Genomic DNA, 22,959 nt, shown 5'->3' with positions numbered 1-22,959 from the left:
GAACAAATGCATGAATGAATGCATCGATTAATAAAATATGAATGTTTCACCAAACTGTTTTGAGCAATTCTTCACAATTATTTTGTGCCAAGTTGCGACTAAACTCTTATATGTATGTACATTTCATCAAAAGAAAAAATGTGTTATGGGTAAATAAACATGCAAACAATAAATACATAGGCACTTTGGTGTAAGCAGTTGAAGAAAACTTATGTCTAATCTGCAGCCTTGTGATCCTAGTAATACTATTTTGCTTTTAAAACTCTTTTGTTTATGTTTCACATATAACTTTTGTGAACATGAGTAAATAATTTATCAGCAGATGTTAATGAGATAAAGAATGTTTGAAACAAAATCTTCTGCCATCTGCTGAATGATACAACTCCATGTAAAGTTGCAAAGATTTGTTTTTAATCATTGCACCTAATATTTCATGCATGAGTCCTACTTGCAAAGAGAGTTTGGTCACAATTGCCAGCCAAGCATTTGTAAAACACACTTAAGTTCATCTGTGAACTGACTATAATTGCACTAGCTGGGTTAATTGTCAGATATCATAAATAACAACAGAATATTGGTCATCAAAGAGACCATACATTGCACTAGAGTGTTAATTGTCAGACACCATAAATTGCATTAGAGTGTTAATTGTCAGACACCATAGATTGCACTAGAGTGTTAATTGTCAGACACCATAAATTGCACTAGTGTTAATTGTCAGACACCATAAATTGCAATAGAGTGTTAATTGTCAGACACCATAAATTGCACTAGTGTTAATTGTCAGACACCATAAATTGCACTACATGATAGTACATGTAATGTTAATTGTCAGACACCATAGATTGCACTAGAGTGTTAATTATTAGAGACCATAGGTTGCACTAGTTCTTATTGTCAAAGAGCATAAATTGCAATTTTTTAAACTATTGTATGTCCTTCTAACAATTTTTTACTAACTTGGCAAAAATGGAGCATTAATTGGCAAAAATTATCTTTAGTTGTGAAAAGTGATTGTCATCAAGAGAAACAGAAAAATGTGTGTACAACTTAAATTATAAATTAGTTAGCAGAGAGATAGAGTAACTGTATGCACATGTATGCTGAAATGGTCACAAGTCATTGTATGAGCCAAACACTGTGGTTGTCTATGAAATATCATATTTTAAATCATGAAAGAAGTATAATCCTATGGGTAAATTGTATGCAATAGTAAGGTAGTATAAATAATCCTATGCATGGGTAAATTGTATGCAATAGTAAGGTAGGCTTAAAATATTTTTGTGTTATTGCTGTTGCTGCACAGGTACTTCTGTATGTAGACATGGATATCTCAACAGTTTACATTTTATCATGATCACCTACAAGGGAATTTTTCTCAAAAATGTTTTCTCTTAGATAAATTGTTCATAGGATGTAAGTGTGATTTGCAGGTCTTGCCACAAAAGTCTGCAACGTAGTAATTTTGCTGAACATTGACATTACAGTCTACAGGAAATGAATCATTTGTCAGTGCCTTACAGCAACAGAAAGATCAAATTTAAAAATAATGAGGATAAAATATGTTTTGGCCTTTGCCTATTTTATTAACTGGTTTTGCTGAATTTGTTCGTACTTTCTGGAATAAGTTGCTCTGCAAGATTTACGTGCTTTATATTATAAAAGTTTAGTCGTGCTGGATTTTAAACGTGTATCCTGCGGATGTCTTTATGTGGTGTGTCATGGACAAGATGCAGCCTGGCAAACCCCATTGCACTCCAGACTGGATGACCCAAGCCGAAGTCGACCAATATATTGTGGCACGCCGTGGTCCTGCACACATGGTCATTGAGCTCATCTTGGAGTACTTCCATCCCGGCTGTTGACTTCATCATGGAAGATGCCTGCCCAGTGAAGCTGTGCTATCACCACACTATTTTACCCATAGTTGGGAGACAGGGGGCATCTTATTCCATCCTGTACAGACCCAATGGACCTGTACCACTGCCCATATTAAAGAGTTGACAGGTACAGTGTTTGAAGATTTCCAGAGAGCAGTAGAGAACAGGGAAAGATGGAGAGAATTTGTTGAAAGTCAATTGTGATGCCCCAATGACCTTCTGGGTTAAAGGATTGATGATGATGATCCTATGGTAGCATAATAAAATTCTTTGTAATGTATTTTTGCAGCAATGCTATTAATAATATGTGCCCCCAAACATATGATAAATTCAAGGACATAAGTGTATATTGACTTTCAAAAGTAGAACTTGATTGTAATTTTTAAAGGTCGGGGATGAGAAATGTATCTTTGTGTACAAATTTTGTCTTTTCGCCCTTTTTATCAAACTGGGTATGTACAGCTGGAAAAACTGAACTTATTAATAAATGAGTTATGTGATCACTATCTGTTAAGTGCTGTATTTTGCTCCATTAACTTGGCAATTTATAGTAATTATTTTCTGATTATAGTATACTGGTTATTTGCATCCGTTTTCTTGAATGTTGTCATGATCTTATTTGGGTGGATATTTCACCACCACTAGTACCATGGCATAAATGGTAGAAAAAGCAGTTTCCTTAGATAATTGATAAAATATTTGATTTGGGATTTAATTTACACTGAAATGGACAGCTTGGTTTCTCAAACTTGGTGGTAATAAAGTCAATGAAGAAGAGTGAGTTCCAAAATTTACATCCATTGTTATGGAATTTATAGTATACACACCCACAAATACCTTTCATGTAAAGATTTGCCAGACAAGACCCTCTAAAGGAAGAAAGGCAAATTATACTGTTTTTATTTAAGAACATTCTGTGATGGGTGATGTTTTAAGAAACACGAACATTGTTTGAATATTTTATATAGATTGCATTCCCTCTAACATAGTTATTTTAACCTCTCGCTTTAAGTCATGATGCAGAGTGTGTCAAACTTCACTTTGCTTAAGCTATACATTGGAACCAAAGTACTTTTTGGGATTTATCAATAAGTTTGAGGAAAAATTTTATTTTATTATTGAAATGTTATCAGTATATTATACATTAAGGTTCTGGATTGAAAATCCTTAATATTTTTAACATGGTAATTTTGAAGCAACTTTGCAATTGCAGAAGTTTATAGGAAAATTGTTGACTGGAAATAATGATCAAAGTAAATCTTTATTTTAGGTGTTTATGAATTACAGAACCAGCCTATGTTGGGTGGTATACAAAATAAAGTGTATGAAAGAACGAAGATCACTGATTGCCTGAAATACCAAACAAAAGCCTTCATCTGGGTGAATGTTGGGCAGTTACCATGGCAGTAGGCTTGAACCTAAAACCTTTTTCATTTTATCAGTATCACTTCACCTGTAGTACTGGATGTAAATGGGGTGAACTCACCAGACTGTATTTTTATAGTGGGTACCAAAAAGAAAACTATCTGAAAATTTAGCCCCACATCATATCAATGTCATCATGTTAAAAACTTCCTCTTGGATAGATCAGATTTATAATGTAAGCATGATTTGCCAGTCACACAACAAAAGTATAATCATTTGGCAAAACATTAACATTAATGTCTATGGGAATTTTAGTATTCTGTGCCTAATTATTTAAAAACAAAATTTTCTAATTACCTGTGCATATTTTTTTAACCAAAAAAATGAAAGTAATCTTAATTCGTTTTTCTTGCATGGAAGTATGTTTAATTATCAATCTGTTTGAGATTTTTCTAATTTGATTTTTTCAGAACACTTTTTGCCTAGACTGACATTAATGATCTATTAATTAAACTTGTGATTACAGCAGTCATTCTTTAAATTAAAACTATGAAAGATAGAAATGTACCCCAAAAAATGACTTAGGTGCAGATTGGTATGATGACAGAGCAAACATAAGAATGAATAAACAAGATCCCTTTCTTAAAACTTGTTAATAATTTTATGAAATAATAGTATATATGGAGTGGGATTATTCCTTGCTAACTTTATATTAGTGGCCTGTCAGATTAGGCGGTAGGTTTACACCCTTGCGTGAAACTTTAGAAGATTTGGCTGGATTTTATATTATTTGATGGACCCAGGGCACTGTCAGTATGAGAAAAGACCATTGATGGCATGCAAGAGATAGTATCATAAACATTTTCAGCACTTCCAATTTTTGTTATGAATTACAAAACCAGCTGAAAGAGTACGTCTTCAGAATATGGAATTTCTGTTGAGACACCTGAAACATATCAATGTAGTTAAGAACATTTTTGTGTTATAAAAATTATCAACATTATATTTGGGGAAGGCGAAACAAAAAATTCTCAGCAATATACATAGGAAAGTTGAGACCAAAAATTCTTAGCATTATGCATTTGAAAGGTGAGACCAAAAATTCTCAGCAATATATATACGAAAGTTGAGTCAACGATGATATGTTTTCAAAAAATTTGTTTAAGTAATAGCAGTAACATTTGTAAGTTTATACAGACGTATGTATCTAATTGTTCACACTAAAAGCAATGGTGCAAAAAGGACCTCTCAGGGCACTCAGGGGTCAAGATTTGAGAGACAGGAAGCCAAAATTTGTTTAAAACCTCCTCAAAGAACAAAGTTGCATATGTACAAGCATCAGTCATTCATCAATCATCCATGCATACAAAACTTGTACGAAATCTGCTGTCCTATGTTCAAGGTACACAATACATACTTGTATATCCATGTACATGCATCCGTCATCCATCAAATCATGCATGTTGCATGCTTTTATCATCCATCAAATTATCCATACATACAAAACTTAGTGATGTCTGCTTCCTGTGTTTGAGGTACATCATACATACATGTATATACATGCATCCATCATCCTTCAGGTCAACCATACATACAATATGTATGAATTACATGATGGAATACCTACATATATGCAATAGTGCACCAGTTCCATAAACATATATCAAAGGACATTACTGGCTTCATTAAAACACATTTTACACAGACTGATTGAAAAACTTTTATGAATTTAGACCTCAAGTTTTGGATTCCATTTGAAATTTTATAGATTTGGATTTGTGTTTTTATTAAACGAAGCTTTAACAATTTTTCAGTTATATTGCTACGATGTCTGCAGTATGGCAGTTTACAGTGATGTCTAGCACTGTGGCATCATGCCACAGACATGTAGCATAATGTCCCACCCATTCACATTATCTTGACACCAAGCTGACCAGTCCCAACACTAACCTCTTAATGCTGAGTGCCAAGCAAGGCAGCTGTTTGTACTATTTTTTAAAGTCTTTGATATGACTCTGCCGGGAATTGAACCCACGTCCTTCCGCTCTTAAACCACTAGGCCACCAGAGTGGTGAAATTTTATAGAGCTGGATCAACACCTTATTCAGAAATAACTCATTGTGTACTGAAATACTTGATGTTCATAGTAACTGCAGCATTTTTAACAACTGCAAATATTGTAAAGAATTTCATGTAATAAATAAATATTTTCTAGGATGAATTCTTAGAGTATAAATATTTAAAGATGGGATTTCTCAGATGAACATAAAATTAGAAATCTAAGCTATCCCAGTTTATCCGAGTTTATCTAGATTTCCTATTTTTTACACAATTTTCCTTGACACATATTTTATATATAAAATGATGTGTTGCTTTTCATAGATACACTTATTAGACTATGACAAATATAAAAAACATGAAGTCTTAAAATCACCTTTTGTTCAAGGTATTCCTATCTTACCAATGTTACCCTGGATATCTCAGGACATCGATCTTTTGAGGTGTTCCAGCATTTGCATGACAGCTAAGTGGTTATTGTACTGAATGTCTATGCATGAGTACCATGTTTGAGTCCCAGATCAGGCCAGGTTGGCTGCCAAGTGTCCTAGGGCAAGATATTTTACTCTCTTTACCTTTGAAAACTGATTAAACCCACCAGGCAAAACACATTAAACTGTGTTTAGCCCAACCAAGTCAAACATGTTGTTGCACACCAGTCATTTCTATAAGAATTGAAGCATGAACATAACGGATTTCATGGCATATCCAATTTTTATGGTTGGAATGTTTAATTAGTGGCTATACAGTTAGAGGGATAAAAACAATTACTACACAGGTATGGATAAATCATTATACTTTAGGATACATGTACATGATATTTATTGGACACCTCACTCTTTCTGCTTGAACAACTTCACACATGTAATTAGTAGCTATAGAAATATAGGGGGTCTGATTTATAAATTTAGGATGTCTGTCATAATTATGATTAATGATCATTATGTATCATTATATTATTACCTGTACATGGTGAAACCAGGGTCCACAATCTTGGCACCATTTTCTTTTGTCTGGGCACTTTTAAGAAATGTAGCTTGGCTGTTACAGACAGGTAGGAAGTGAAAACTGTATGGATGCCAATTTAATCTTCATGTGCAAATATAAAAATAACATGCATTGTAAATTAATTTTGTATTTTAATTTGGTCTTATTTTATCATGATTTAGGATTCATTTCCCATGTATTCGTTATAACTCAGTTGTCCCCTTATCATTAATCAAGCCATTATGTCTGTTTTCTATGAGTACTGTACATATCTAATAATATCAGCTTACCATGATATCTAATAATATCAGCTTACCATGAGGCATGCTTCTGAGCCTCACTCATCATAGAGATAGGACATGTGGTGTCTCCTAAAGTCATCCGTTCATCTATCTGTCCAAGATGCATTGATTACAGTTTTCATTTCGGTTTGTTTTCAGGCAGTGTCGTGAGATATGTATATATTGCATGAACACATTTTTATTTCTAATATGTATACAATTATCAGCAATGCCTTTGTACTTGATACATGTAATAAGGTCATCCCCTACTTTTGCTGTAAGTCAGAACATTTTCAGGTCAATAAGCTTTTATTGGCAATAGAACCAACCTAAACTTTGAAGAATATTTTGGGCCCCATAATGCTAGTAACACTGAATCACAAAACTAGTCAGCACATTTTGCCAAGTTTATTTTAAAAAAAACTATATTCACAATAATATTATTTCTTCTCAGTATGATAGAGCATTGACATCCAGTACTCACAACAGTATTGTATTTCTCTCAGGATTAAACCAGAATACAGTTGAACAAATGTGTTACAAAAATGTATTGGTTGAGTAAGATGTCTTTAGTACAACTAAACTTTATCAAATTTGGAGTTGGTTTTTTATCATTAGTCATGAGATTAACATACAGTGTTATGTCCTTGACATTCATGTATAATTTAAATACTAACATTTAGTTACATTATTTTAATCTGCAATATCATCGGATAAATACCATATGGGTACATGAGACTTTAAAAACTTATTCTTAAGATTGAACTCACTTTTAGGCATTTGGATTTAGAATAACCCAGTTGTGCCTTCTGCTGGCATGGGGATTTAGAATAACCCAGTTGCGCCTTCTGCTGGCATGGGAATATAGAATAACCCTGATGTGTTATCCTGCTGTAATGTGGATTTAGAATAACTCTGTTGTATCATTCTTCTGGCATGGGGATTTAAAAGAATAACCCTGATGTGCCCTTCTGCTGGCATGGAGATAAAGAATGACTCAACTGTGCCATCTGCTGGCATGTGGATTTAGAATAACCCTGAGGAGCCATTCTGCTGGCATGGGGATTTAAAATAACCCTGATGTGCTATTCTGCTGTCATGGGGATTTAGAATAATCCAGTTGCGCCTTCTGCTGGCATGGGGATTTAATCCAGTTGCACATTCTACTGGCATGGGGATTTAGAATGACCATGATGTGCCATTCTGCTCCCATAGGGATCTTAGAATAATCCTGATGTGACATTCTGCTGTCAGGGGGATTTAGAATAATCCAGCCATGCCTTCTGCTGGCTTGGGGATTTAGATTAACCCTAATGTACTCTTCTGCTGGCATCAGGATTTAGAATGACCCAACTGTGCCATTCTGCTGGCATGGGAATTTAAAATAACCCAGTTGCACCTTCTGCTGGCATGGGATTTTAGAAAAACTATGATGTGCTTTTCTGCTGGCATGGGGATTTTAGAATAACCCAGCTGTGCCTTCTGCAGCCATGGGGATTTAGAATAACCTTGATGTATCATTCTGCTGTCAGGGGGGATTTAGAATAACCCAGTTGTGCCTTCTGCTGGCATGGGGATTTAGAAAAACCCAGTTGTGCCTTCTGCTGGCATGGGGATTTAGAATAACCCTGTTGTACCCTTCTGCTGGCATGGGGATTTAGAATAACCCTGCCCTGCCCTCCAGCATGTTGTAAGAGATGACTAATGGAGACAGTAGCAGTGGCAGCACAGTACATTGCATGCCAGACTTATGACTGAATGGTTGCAGGTTTGTATTGTGCTGCTGGATCAGCCCTGATTGGCTGCTGCCATGGGAATACTTGGGCAAGGAACATTTATTCTGATTTCCATTGGACTAAACAGTTACATTGCTGTGCAGTCAAACACCAGACTAAACCAAAATCAAATCTTGAATTGATAACAGGCAGCATTCTCCTTGTCATCTGCATATTTCACTAAGTCCTTGCAGGGTGAAAATGTTGCAGAGTTTTGTAATGGTTGATGGCTCAGCTTTAAAAGTAGGCAGTAATTTATTGGCGGCTGGTTAATAGTAAGAAGGCTTGTAAGAAATATAAAATGTTAGTTTTCCAGCCTGTTTTGAAATTTATTCAGTCTGTATATCATGTTTTTTTCTCTCTCCATATGATGAATTGGTACACACTAGATATTCAGCCAATAAAACTTGTTATTTGCGTAGATGTTTGCAATTGATAATCCACGTTGTCTATTGTTGAACCATACTGCTGCACTTCATGCTGTCCAGTATGATGTAACTGTAAGCATCAATCAAAAGCAAAAATACTGTATTTCTCCCATTACGAGACCAGGGTGCCGGCCTGATATATTTTCCCAAAAAGAAGAATGTGGCCTTTTTATTGAATAAAGATATCGCTTGTCAAAATTTGCAAAATGTTTGTCAAAAAAAGGTCTGTCTATCATGCATTGGCCTAACTTTTGATAAATACAGTATTGCATAGCCAGCATGATAAAGCCAACATGGTAAATTTTATTCCCAAAAATTGTAATGTGCTAAAATAGTATAATGTACAGTGTCATCAGAGAAATGGTATATCTGCGTGTACACATGTGTAAGAAGTTAGAATATTATTCCTAGGATTGTACCCTCCTTGGCTTGGGGATGTTGAGTGGACCTGATACGTACTTCTGATGACTAGTGGAGAATAAACACTGATCAGCATGCTAGACTCATGACCAAAACAATATAGAATCGAATTCTACCATTTTTGGAGCAAGGTGGGCTACAATGCACTTTTCTCTGTTATGACTCTATGGCTTTTAACTCAGTAGCAGAAAAAGAGCAAAACCAAGTGTTGTCAGGTTCAGCAAATAATTTATTTTCCTTGAACACATAATAAAAATTTAAAAGAACTTACAGTACCGGTATTATGACTTAAATCCTAAATAGTGCTAAAAGTTCTATCACAAATCCAAATGTATAGAGTTCCAATTGATTTCCAGTGGTGATCCAGATAAGTTCCAATACTGAATGTGTTGATGTGCCTGTAGTCTCGTATATTGATTTCCAGTGGTGATCCAGATAAGTTCCAATACTGAATGTGTTGATGTACCTGTAGTCTCGTATGTGCTAATGCACCATTGGCCTGGAATGTAGCGATGTGTTAGGTCTTTTGATGCATCACAGTAGTATAATCCAAATTGTTCTTGACTTAATCCACCAATTCCAAATTAATGATTTAGCCCAAGAAGTATTATTGAGCACATTGATAAATCCACCCAAACTAGAAACAGAACACAACAATAAGACAGGATCCACTTTGGATGTAATGGCACAGACAAGTAATATTTCAAGTAAACAACATCGATGTAAAAGGCTAAGACAAAATGACAAGAACGAACACCAACCACGTTTGGTTCATTGCTTGCATTTCGTTAGCATGTTTACATCACAGCATCACTGCATTTACATTGAAGATTTTGACATGTGCGAAATGAAGTGCATCCTTTGGATTTAAATTACTGGCACAGTTGCACTAAACTTAAAGAATATCTCCAAAATTCAATAAAGTTTCAGAAATAATGCTTTGAAAATAATCGTAATACCTTAAACATAAATAAGTACCTGTTTACTGGACTACTGTAATCGTGCTACTCAACTGAGCAATTGTTCATACCTTATTGATTGGCAATATTAGTCAATGGTTAGTATGATTGGGTGGGGGCTGACAAATTTTGTACCACACAGAATCTCATCCTGCTCAACCCACTTGAGATTTTCCAACAGTTAATTTGTGTGGATTAATGTTGTAGAATGCTGCCAGACAAAAGACCTCTTTTCCCAATCCAGTTGCATGGATCAAACAATTACCTGGTCTCCTGTCAGAAAACAAAAGACTGATCTGCAAATTATAAACAAAAGGAAATGCTGAAACATCCTGTTGTCCAAAATCAAAGGTGGAATGAATAATGTGTTGAAAGTTACAAATTTGTGTTAATGTAAGCCAAAATACAAAACTAAAATGTATCGGTGATAATCAGTTATGTGAATATTCAGTATGCTGGTTATTGGAATTGTATAAATAAAGATTTTTTGTCATTTTATGATTTTCATCACTTTGTTGGATCACTTATATATTTGAGAAACATTAACACATGAGTACATGGGTCAGAATAAATAAAATAGCAATGGTTGATATTTCTTTTAAACGTGGTTGGGAAAAAATGAGATTTTGTAAAAATGATAAATAAGGCAAAATCTGTCACTAGTATTTTGGTTATAAACAAGGATATACACTTTGCACTGTGTAAGTATTGTTCTGTATGCTATGTATAGTACCAGTTGCCTGATAAACTTGAAGTACCCTGTGAATAATTGACGTTTTTATTTACCTTTATTTTATTTCATGTGGGAAAGATCGGAAAATATGTGCATGCAAAATAATAACATAACAAACAATCCTAGTAGTTTAGAACAGTTTATTGACATATTATACAAGAGTTCAGGTCACTGGTGTATGCAGTATGGCAATTTTGTCAGTTTTGTCTGGACTTATTTTTACATCTATAAATGATGGGACACCGACTAAACTTAGCTATAATTTTTAAATGCATATAAATCTTGGGACACGAAAAAAATAATTATTTTTTGTGTCCCAAGACTTAGTCATCACAGTATGTTCAGGGCAGATCTCTTTTCCAAAATATGTGCAAAACAAACTGAACATTTCCTTGCGTAAGTTTTCTTTTCTGTCAGTTGGTTAAAATGTTGCCCTGGAAATGCTTAAACAGCAAGAGCTTCTGAGTTCTTTGCCCACTGGATGCCAACTTTGGTTCTGTCCCACACACCCCTTGTGTACCTCTTTATTCTCCCCATAACAATACTGAACAATATTTCTGGATCTGCCCCTGTAATATACTAACAGATGAGGGTATAGCCCTTTTGCCCCAAATTACCAAGTACAGTCTGTGCTCTTTGCATGTAATTCCATGGCAGTACATTAATATCAGAAATAAGTAATATAAGGAAAATTGGTCTTTGCAGTCAGATCTTTAAAGCACTGTTCCAGCTCAAAATTTCTTAGAGAGGAGTGAACAGTGGTCACTTTTGCTGAAGAAAGAGGCACTTCTTGTAACAAGGGACATTTTTTTGGTGATAAAAAGAAGATGTCAGTAATAAAATTGAGAGAATTTCATCTCTTTGGAAGAGAAACAGGAGAACATTCATACTTTTATCCTACTTTGAAGATGATTTGGCAAATTGGAAAATGAGTGGAATAAGTGGAAAATGAGACAGATTTAATAAAGTGTTTAAGTTATCTGGAGAGCAAAAGAGTGGAGGGCTCTTGGAAGCAGAGGGTAACTGAGGACAGATTGGAGGGGAACACCCTTCTATTTGTATTTAGTTGGATCACTGCTTAAAATGTATAAATTACTGCAGTTTAAATCACAAAACCCTCTTCTTTGTGTTTTGAAATAAAAGTAAATCATTGATAGCAAAGTTCCTGGGCCACCAGTGAGAGAAAGAGATCAAAGGCGTGTTTGACACTGTGCTTCCAGTAATTGTCATTATGAGAGAAAATGATTAATGGCATGTCCATTTGACAATGTAAATCTTATAGCTGTTAGTATGAGAAGAAATAATCAATGACATGACCATTTGACACTGTAAATCATATAGCTGTCCTCATGAGAGAGAGAGAGAGATCAGAGACATGTCCATTTGACAGTGTACTTCATATAATTGTCATTATGATAAAGATCAATGCCATGTCCTTTTGACACTGTAAATCATATAGTTGTCCTCATGAGAGAGAGAGAGAGATCAGAGACATGTCCATTTGACAGTGTATTTCATATAATTGTCATTATGATAGAGATGAAGATCAATGCCATGTCCTTGTGACACTGCAAATCATATAGTTGTCATAATATGTGTGTGTGAGAGAGAGAGAGAGAGAGAGCAATTAATCTTACAAATGCACACTGTACTACACAGTGATTGGACACTTTTGTCATTATGAGAAAGGAAAGAGATCACTGACTTGTCCATTTGTAGATCATATAATTGGTATTATGAGAGGGAGAGTGATCAGTGACAAATCCATTTGACACTGTACATCATATATTGGTCATTATAAGAAAGAGAGAGATTAATAACAGATCCACTACTTGACACTTTTGTCATTATGAGACATGGATCAATGACAACCATTTGACACTCAGTATGTCATACAATTATCATTATTACAGAGAGATTAATGATACTTACATTTAACTTTTTGACAGTATGAGAGAGATTGATGACATCATTTGACACTGTATGTCATATAATTGTCATTAGTACAGATAGGGATCAATGACATTTGACATTAAATGATGCATGGACAATTCAATAGCTTTCTGAAATTATACTAATTTTGTACCTAATTCAGTGTTTCATATGGTCTTTGAAGGTTTTTGAGAGTTTGAAGAATGAGGTAGCATTTTCAAGGCCTTGAAAGTTTGGGAAAATAGAGCAGATTACCCTGAGGTCTTTAAAAGTCTTTGAAAATTGAAATAAATCCACAAATTTTAATTTCCATAATCACAAATAAAATTGTCCAAGGTTGTTAGATTTGGATGTATATAGTCAAGTTTTCCTGGCCTCTTTCGTTTGATGGCCAGTTCAGTTTCATTGCCACCGCAAAAACAAACGAGCATTTATTTGGCCATCCAAAGTTGGACTTGGCGGTGACTTCAGTAACACATGCACTTTTCATCAAAGCAAGCTGGCTACACTCTTCATCAATGGAAGTCAGCACCATCACTATTTTCAGCACATTTTTTTGTTTTCTAATTTCTTCAGAATTATGTCTGAAGCAGGAAGAGAAGTAGGGTCCCGATGTGATTTAATATGGAAAATTAGTGGAGGAAGTTATCCTATCGGACAATCATCCCTTGAAATGCTTCTGTATAACAGATGACAGCCTTGATGAAGTGTTTTATTCCATCCTTTCCAGAAGAAAAAGGAATGTGTTGAACTTCGGAATGTTCTCCAGAAAATGTTGTTGTCACATGGGCAGGCAACAGTGGAGAGAGGATTTTCTGTCAACAAACAGGTATCTGTTGAGAACCTCAGCACAGAAATCCTAAGAGCACAAAGGCTAATCACTGACACAATGAGAAAGGCAGGTGGACCTTTGGAAATCATCATTAGCAATGAAAGGATGACATATGCCTCCTCTGCAAGACATAAGTACCTTGCCGATCTGGATAAGAAGAAAGCAGAGGAGGAGCATTTTGAAGCCGACATTGCCAGCCTACATGCTTCCTCTGTTCTGAAGGCAGAAGAAGCAGAGTTAAAAGAACTATTGTGCTTGTCACAGAGTCAAATGCTCTTAGAGCAGAGATGAAAGATGACATCAGTGATTGAAGAGATAAAACAGCAACTATAATAATGCATTTAAAGTAGTGCTGATGACTGTTAAGAAAACAACTTATTTTGTATTTTATCTGATGCATAAGTTACATATTTCTGAAATAACAATGAATATTAACCTTTCTTCCAGATCATTATAAAGCAATTTTAGGAAATTAATTATTGTTTGAATTTCATCATTAAACAATATTGTAGTATTTTGCATTTGTTGTTTTCTCAGTGTAAACTGTATACAAAATGTTAGCGAAAATAGGTCTTGGAAATCTATGTTTGTAGTCTTTGAAAGTTTGGGAAAAGTCTTTAAATTTATCACTGAGAGTTCAGTATGAACCCTGTAATTATAAAGAATGCACCTTAAGGTATAGTTTAGATTTAGAAATATATATCTTTGCCTGGTCATGTCTACTGTTGAACCATGCTGCTGTACTTTGTACTTTTAAGGATATATATGTCCCCATTTGCTTTTAAAATTTGTTAAATTGCAGTAAAATTCTTGTGAATCAATATAATGAAGTCTGCAAAAAGTACCGTTTATATTCTCTTACAAGTCAAATCCAACTGCAAACTGCATAGACCCAGATCTGCCATCACATAATGTGCTGGCTGATGGGTCTGTGCAGTGTGTTAGGAGTAATCAGTAGAACAAACAACACAGACCCTGCTCTGCCAGTGCATTATATAATAGCTCACGAGGGTCAATGTTGTTTGCCATTTGACTTGTACATGAGCATATATGGTATATGAGACCTTGGGATGTTTATGACCAGCCATAAATTGGCAGAGCAAATTTTTTGTTGTGCAACATAAAAACCAGGTGTAGTCTCGGTAATTGTGCTGTGCTGAAAACATTCACTGATACTTTTATGTAGTCTGATGTAGTCATTCATCTTCACCCTTTGTAAATTTGATCAGAGAGTTCATTGATCATCAACCTGAGCACATTTGGTCATCTCGTAAATGCAAAGTTTTTATAATTTTTTTGTTTTCTTCACAGGTCTGGCCATGCTATCATTAAAATTATTTCTAAGTTTTATTTTTCATTATTTAATAAGTGACAAGATGCAACCATGTTATTTTCTGTACAGTCTCCCATAGTTCAATGCACTATGGTAAAACAAGATAATAACATAATGTAATTATTACATTATTTCCATCTGCCCACTTGGCATTGGCTTTATATAAGCAGAATACTGTAGGACAGGTGATTGCTTAATACAGGTGACCCATGAGATAGGTTTGACTGTTATGATTTCTTGCACAAAAAGCCAGGAGGACAAATTGATTTTATGTGTTAAATATGGTAGGGTGGGCTGATAACTGGTACAAGACAGCTTCTCATTGACCACCTTGTTCCCATCTCTCAGAAATGTGTAAAATAAAATCATTTTGGAACTTTATTTTCTTTTTTTTTTACAAAGCTCTAAATAAATAGCATTGGGACTCTAGAGGACTCCCAGTACTAATATTGCATGAAAACCCCTGGATAGGGCTTGTTGTACATAACTTTGCTTTCATTTTGTAAATGGCTGGGTTTGGGCTTGGCAATGAGCATGAATTTGTCATCAGAGAATTATACTTATAGCTACAGAGAGTGTAGCAATATATTGTTGTATACTTTCATTACCCTTATGTGGTATAATGTGTTAATTTATATGACGACGTTTGTCTTCCAGGAATTAGGGCATGTACAGGTGTGTATTTATACTACAGTCCACCTACTGTGTAGACACTTTTTCATTTATAAGGTATCCTATAACTTCATAATTTGTCATTATCATTTCAGATTTGATCTGAAGACACCAGCATAGGATAAAAACACCAGTAGGACTAAGATACAACAGTTGATGAACACTCAGTGAAGAGAGGAACTTTGCAGTTTAACTTTTTACAGCAACAAATAATCCAAGTCATCTGAAAAATTCAACATGAATCACTCCCATCATCATATGATGGTAAGTTATGAACTGTAACTGTTGAAAGGAAGAAAATAAAAAATTTAAATCTAAAAATTTCAACAGTGTAAAGATTTTACCAATTTAGTCAGGAAACGTTATTGTTCTCTTTATTGACATGTACTTTGATTTCGTTTACTTTTGTGGGTTCTAAATATATTTTGTTGTTTTTGCTGAAAAATACATTTTCATTGCTGCCTTAAATTTCTCACCTTTAGGTTGGATCCATCTACAAACTGCATTGACCAAGATTTGCCAACAGATCTGAATCAGTGCAGTTTTTTAGGAGAACAAACAACATTGACCCTTATCTGCCAGTGCATTTTATGATAGTAGATTGGGGTCAGTGTTGTTTATGGTTGGACCTGATTGATAACATGAGTATATACTGTGTCATTTGCGAAGAAGTTTTTGTTTTCATCAAGTTTTGGAGCATCCATAAAAGTATGCCCGCCTGCCCCCCCCCCCCGGTGTAATATTTTTGCATTCATTTAATAATTGAGCATGTACCAGTACCATTACTTTTGGTTGGAGGAATTTATTTCTTGTGGGCTTTGGAAATGATTTTGCCCTTAGCATTGGTGATAGCTAGTTTTTTTCAATAACTCTGTATAGCTGAAACCATGCTTATGTCATGTTGTGCTCTCTGCATGCATTTAAACATGCATACTTACCTATCTACCTACAGTAAAACTTAGTCACTAACAAAATGTGATTATGTAGCCATTTATGCACAGTTTCTAAACTTTGAGATTTTATTGATGAGTGGTTTATTGGAATTTTTTTTCTGCAATAGTTGTGCCAATAGGTCAGCAGAATAAACAAGGGAACGCCACTACTGATCACAGATTAAGATCTTATTTGCATGTTTTCAGAACGAAATATGGACTGCCATTCTCAGATCCTGAAACCCGAATCTGAACTGGAAATTCCCATTGTAGAATTAGCTAAAGGAGATATTAATTATTGTCTGTATTTAGCAGGTAGTAAGACTAATAAAATTGTCTCCATATATCTAAGCAAGATAAATATGCAGGGATAAGATGTTTGTAAGGGATGAAGTTTGCAGAATCGTAATTCTTGAGGGATAGATATTCCTATTGTGCCAACACACTTGGGTAAGATTCTTTCTCTCACCCACAAAATGAACTATATTTTTGGTGAAAACATTTGAACAGAAGACAAAAAGGTTTTGTACAGTAGGCAATGATTATGCCACTAGACAATATCTTATACTTTTCAGAAGAATGCAGTGTATAGAAATCAATTTTACTGTTCTTTACTGGCTCTTCTCTTTTTTCCCTTTATGTTTTAATACTACTCTGCTTGGCAAAGCCAGTAGAGCCTTCTTATAATCAGGATGTTCATCACTCCATCTGTCCATCCATCTACAATCAGATTCCTCAAGATGACTCTACCAAAACTTGCTGTATTTAAACAAAATATGGCTTGCAGGTTCATGTTGTTGAGACATCAAAAGTGCTTGATTTTCAACCATCTTTGTCATTATTTAGATGAGATATGGCCTTTGCCACACTGCCTAACATTCATTTCCACAAGGAAGTTTTATTAGGAACACATGAGATGTGGCCTTTGCCACACTGCCTAACATTCATTTCCACAAGGTAGTTTTATTAGGAACACATGAGATATGGCCTTTGCCACACTACCTAACATTCATTTCCACAAGGTAGTTTTATTAGGAACACGTGAGATATGGCCTTTGCCACACTGCCTAACATTCATTTCCACAAGGTAGTTTTATTAGGAACACATGAGATATGGCCTTTGCCACACTACCTAACATTCATTTCCACAAGGTAGTTTTATTAGGAACACATGAGATATGGCCTTTGCCACACTGCCTAACATTCATTTCCACAAGGTAGTTTTATTAGGAACACATGAGATATTGCCTTTGCCACACTGCCTAACATTCATTTCCACAAGGAAGTTTTATTAGGAACACATGAGATATGGCCTTTGCCACACTGCCTAACATTCATTTCCACAAGGTAGTTTTATTAGGAACACATGAGATATGGCCTTTGCCACACTACCTAACATTCATTTCCACAAGGTAGTTTTATTAGGAACACATGAGATATGGCCTTTGCCACACTGCCTAACTTTCATTTCCACAAGGTAGTTTTATTAGGAACACATGAGATATGGCCTTTGCCACACTGCCTAACATTCATTTCCACAAGGTAGTTTTATTAGGAACACATGAGATATGGCCTTTGCCACACTACCTAACATTCATTTCCACAAGGTAGTTTTATTAGGAACACATGAGATATGGCCTTTGCCACACTGCCTAACATTCATTTCCACAAGGTAGTTTTATTAGGAACACATGAGATATGGCCTTTGCCACACTGCCTAACATTCATTTCCACAAGGTAGTTTTATTAGGAACACATGAGATATGGCCTTTGCCACACTATCTAACATTCATTTCCACAAGGAAGTTTTATTAGGAACACATGAGATATGGCCTTTGCCACACTGCCTAACATTCATTTCCACAAGGTAGTTTTATTAGGAACACATGAGATATGACCTTTGCCACACTGCCTAACATTCATTTCCACAAGGAAGTTTTATTAGGAACACATGAGATATGGCCTTTGCCACACTACCTAACATTCATTTCCACAAGGTAGTTTTATTAGGAACACGTGGATTTCAACCAAGTTTGGTATGCAGCTTTATTTTGATGAGTTCAGTTTAAACTATTTACATAATGTTTTACAGGAGTTATGGTCCCTGTTTTCCTTTGGTAACAAATATGGTTTCCATAGCATGACTTCACTGGGGATCATTAGTTCTGACCAATTTGTCATGCAGCTTTTGATTGACTAGCCCTCAAATGATTTTTTTCCCAGCTTTACTGTGACTAGCCCTCAAATGATCTTTATTTCCAGCTTTACTGTGACTAGCCTTCAAATGATCTTTATTTCCAGCTTTCCTGTTACTAGCCCTCAAATAATTTTTATTTTCAGCTTTATTGTAACTTGCCCTCAAATGATCTTTATTTCCAGGTTTACTGTGACTAGCCCTCAAACGATCTTTATTTCCAGCTTTATATTGACTAGCCCTCAAATGATCTTTATTTCCAGCTTTACTGTGACTAGCCCTCAAATGATCTATATTTCCATCTTTATTGTGACTAGCCCTCAAATGATCTTTATTTTCAGCTTTACTGTGACTAGCCTTCAAGTGATCTTTTTTTCCAGCTTTACTGTGACTAGCCTTCAAATGATCTATATTTCCATCTTTATTGTGACTAGCCCTCAAATGATCTTTATTTTCAGCTTTACTGTGACTAGCCTTCAAGTGATCTTTATTTCCAGCTTTACTGTGACTAGCCCTCAAATGATCTATATTTCCATCTTTATTGTGACTAGCCCTCAAATGATCTTTATTTTCAGCTTTACTGTGACTAGCCTTCAAATGATCTTTTTTTATTTCCAATTTTCTGTGCCTAGAGTAATATTCATATCCAAAATACAACCTTATTGGGAATAGATGGTTTTCTACCAAATGTAGTGAGCTTTATGGAACCTAAGCTGAGTTCAGTTTCAAGCATTTCATGTCATCTTTTACATCAGTTATGGCACTGGTTTCCCCTCCTGCTAACTTTGCTTTCTACAGCATAACTTTACTGATGGTTGTTAGACTCCAACTCAACTGTATATGAAGCTTCATTTTGATAAGATATCAAGCACATGTAATTTTCATTATTTCATGATATCATTTACAGAAGTTACATGTTATGATTGCTTGCTTTTCTAACTCTTTGGTTTCCACAATGTATCTTTATTATAGATTGTTGGATATCAAACACATGGTGTGATATTTTTTTAACTCTGCTGGTTATAGATTGTAAGAACTTATGGGATGTTATGTTGTCTGTCGTCCATCATCTGACATCCATCTGTTAGTGGAGATTAGTTATAACAACTCCTCCTAAACTATTTGTTGTTGTTGTTGTTGTAGGGTTTAACGCCATTTTTTCAGCACAGGATAGGCTATACGTGGCAGCCAGTATAATTGGTGGAGGAAGAACCCTGGAAAATCCGGGGAAGAACCACTGACCCATGAGAAGCTACTGGCAGGCTTTCTCATGTACCAACATTAGCCGAGTCTGAGACTTGAACTCATGCAGACAGAGGTGAGATGGCAGTGATCCGTAACGATGAGCGCTTTAGATAACTTAGCCACTCGGGGCCTCCCTAAACTATTTGTAGGATTGCCTTGAAATTTGATACAAACAATCATCCCATGGTCACGTTAAGGAGTGGGCAAAATATGGCCCATGACCTGTTTTATCTTTTAATTTACATTATTGGCTATGGTTTTAAAATCACTTATTTTTCCTAAACCTGAGAGGATGTTGTCCATGCCTGATCTAGCTAGTCCTAAATGAAAATAGTCCTGATCAGACATACTGTTATCTCTATTCCTGCTGCATGGATAGTTATATCAAGATGGTGGTTTCTCTAAAAGACTCTAGCTGGTCTTAAATAAACATGGTTCTGTTTTGACATCCAATATGGCCACCACAGCAGCCATCTTGAAAATCTTATTGCTACTCTTGAATGGATGGTCATGTCAGCATTGGATTTTCACTGAAAGACTTCTAATAATGTCTAGCTGATTCTTAATAAAAATGATACCAATCTAACATACAATATGGTCACCTTGGGAGCCATCTTAAAAATCCTGTTATCACAATTTCACTTGAACAGAAAGTCACCAAAATACATATAATGTCCAGATGGTCATGATGAAAATTTTACAGATCTAACATCCAATACAGATGCTATCTTGAAAATACTGTTATTGCTCCTCCTGTATGGAAAGTCCTATCATGAAAATATTGTTATCTCTATTCCTCTCCAAATGGATGGCAATATCAACGTGGGGTTTTCCAAAGTAAATTTCTTAAGATACCTAGTTGATCCTCAATAAAAATTGTGCCAGTCATACATCCAGTATGAATGCCATGACTGTTTTAAAAACTTTTTTGTCATTACTCTCCCTGAATGGGTGATCTTGATGCCATGGGTTCTCACCAAAAGACCCCCAATGATTCTACTTTGTCCAAAATGGAAATGGTGCCAAGTTGACATCCATTATGTGTACCACAACAGCTAATTTCAAAATCTTGTTATTGCTGCAGAATATCAGAGATGGATTCAACACTCAGCAGTTAAAAGGAATAAATGGTCTTATCTAGATATACTGGAAAGTATTTTTATCCAATAGAGCAATCATTCCTTGCAGGGGACTCTAGTTATTTTCACCACCTAACTTGTACTTGACACTATACTTCCCACTATGGTGGCCTAAGAGGTTGGAGTGTCCACCATGGATGCAGGAGGTCATAGATTCAAACCCCGGCCGAGTCATACCATAAAAATGCTACTTGCAGTTGCCGCATTAGTAATTCAGCATTAAGAGGTTAGTGTTTGAGCTCTTCAGCCTGGTGTCAGGATAATGGCACTGGGTGGGACATGATGCTACATGTCTGTGGCATGATGCTTCATTGCTAACATCACTATACACTGCTTCATTGCAGACATTATTTGTAGCAATATGACTGAAAAATTGTTAATGCAGTGTTAAAAATCCAAATCACACACAGACACACACACACATATCCATACCCACATACACTGTGTGGGTGGATGTGTAGGGTTTAACAGCCCATCAGCATAATACTGGCTATATGGTGCTAATCAAAAGTTAAGTTATTGAATGAAACTAGAAAGAATTGCAAAAAACTTGAAAACAAATGTAAACATGGTGTACTACAAGTTATAAGACACAAGATAAAGATGTTAAGATTCTTTGAAAGTTGTACAGAATAAAAAACAGAGGTACAAAATAAAATGACTGTGTTGCACAGTTACTGTACTTAAAGCAATGAGACTGAGTTGCACAGTTACTGTTACAGTGTAGTAAAGGCAATGAGACCATGTTGCACAGTTACTCTTACTGTACTAAAGGCAATGAGACTGAGTTAAACAATTACTGTACTAAAGGCAATGAGACTGAGTTGCACAGTTACTGTTATACAGTAGTAAAGGCAATGAGACTGTGTTGCACAGCTACTGTTACAGTAGTAAAGTCAATGAGACCATGTTGCACAGTTACTGTATTAAAGTCAATGAGAGTGTGTTGCAGTTACTGTTACAGTGTAGTAAAGGCAATGAGACTGTTGCACAGTTACTGTTACAATAGTAAAGGCAGTGAGTTTGTGTTGCACAGTTACTGTTACAGTAGTAAAGGCAATAAGACTGTTGCACAGTTACTGTTACAGTAGTAAAGGCAATGAGACTGTGTTGCAGTTACTGTTAAGTGTAGTAAAGGCAATGAGACTGTGTTGCACAGTTACTGTTACAGTAGTAAAGGCAATGAGACTGTTGCACAGTTACTGTTACAGTATTAAAGTCAGTGAGACTGTGTTGCACAGTTACTGTATTAAAGTCAATGAGACTGTGTTTCACAGCTACTGTATTAAAGTCAATGAGACTGTGTTGCACAGCTACTGTATTGAAGTCAATGAGACTGTGTTGCACAGCTACTGTATTCAAGTCAATGAGACTGTTGTACTGTATTAAAGTCAATGAGATTATGTTGCACAGCTACTGTATTCAAGTCAATGAGACTGTTGCACAGCTACTGTATTAAAGTCAATGAGACTGTGTTGCACAGCTACTGTATTAAAGTCAATGAGACTGTGTTGCACAGCTACTGTATTGAAGTCAGTGAGACTGTGTTGCACAGCTGCTGTATTAAAGTCAATGAGACTGTGTTGCACAGCTGCTGTATTAAAGTCAATGAGACTGTGTTGCACAGCTACTGTATTAAAGTCAATGAGACTGTTGCACAGCTACTGTATTGAAGTCAATGAGATTATGTTGCACAGCTACTGTATTAAAGTCAATGAGACTGTGTTGCACAGCTACTGTATTAAAGTCAATGAGACTGTTGCACAGCTACTGTATTAAAGTCAATGAGATTAT

At 35.6% G+C, this 22,959-nt stretch overlaps 1 protein-coding gene across 3 annotated transcripts in view; it reads left to right on the top strand.

Annotated features, from left to right (window-relative positions):
- LOC149780059 (high affinity copper uptake protein 1-like) overlaps window positions 1-22,959 on the top strand; it is an 88,161-nt gene that overhangs the window by 19,409 nt on the left and 45,793 nt on the right. For all 3 annotated transcript variants that reach the window (XM_089936817.1, XM_089936814.1, XM_089936815.1), the window contains exon 2: window positions 15,751-15,919. In XM_089936817.1, coding sequence (XP_089792943.1) covers window positions 15,893-15,919 — 27 coding nt within the window. In that variant the 5' untranslated portion in view covers window positions 15,751-15,892. The remainder of the gene's footprint in view (window positions 1-15,750; window positions 15,920-22,959) is intronic.

Source organism: Sinohyriopsis cumingii, chromosome 16, assembly GCF_028554795.1.
Source record: "Sinohyriopsis cumingii isolate HCF-2022 chromosome 16, ASM2855479v2, whole genome shotgun sequence".
Taxonomy (NCBI): Eukaryota; Metazoa; Mollusca; class Bivalvia; order Unionida; family Unionidae; genus Sinohyriopsis; species Sinohyriopsis cumingii.
This window is presented reverse-complemented; position numbering and strand designations above follow the sequence as displayed.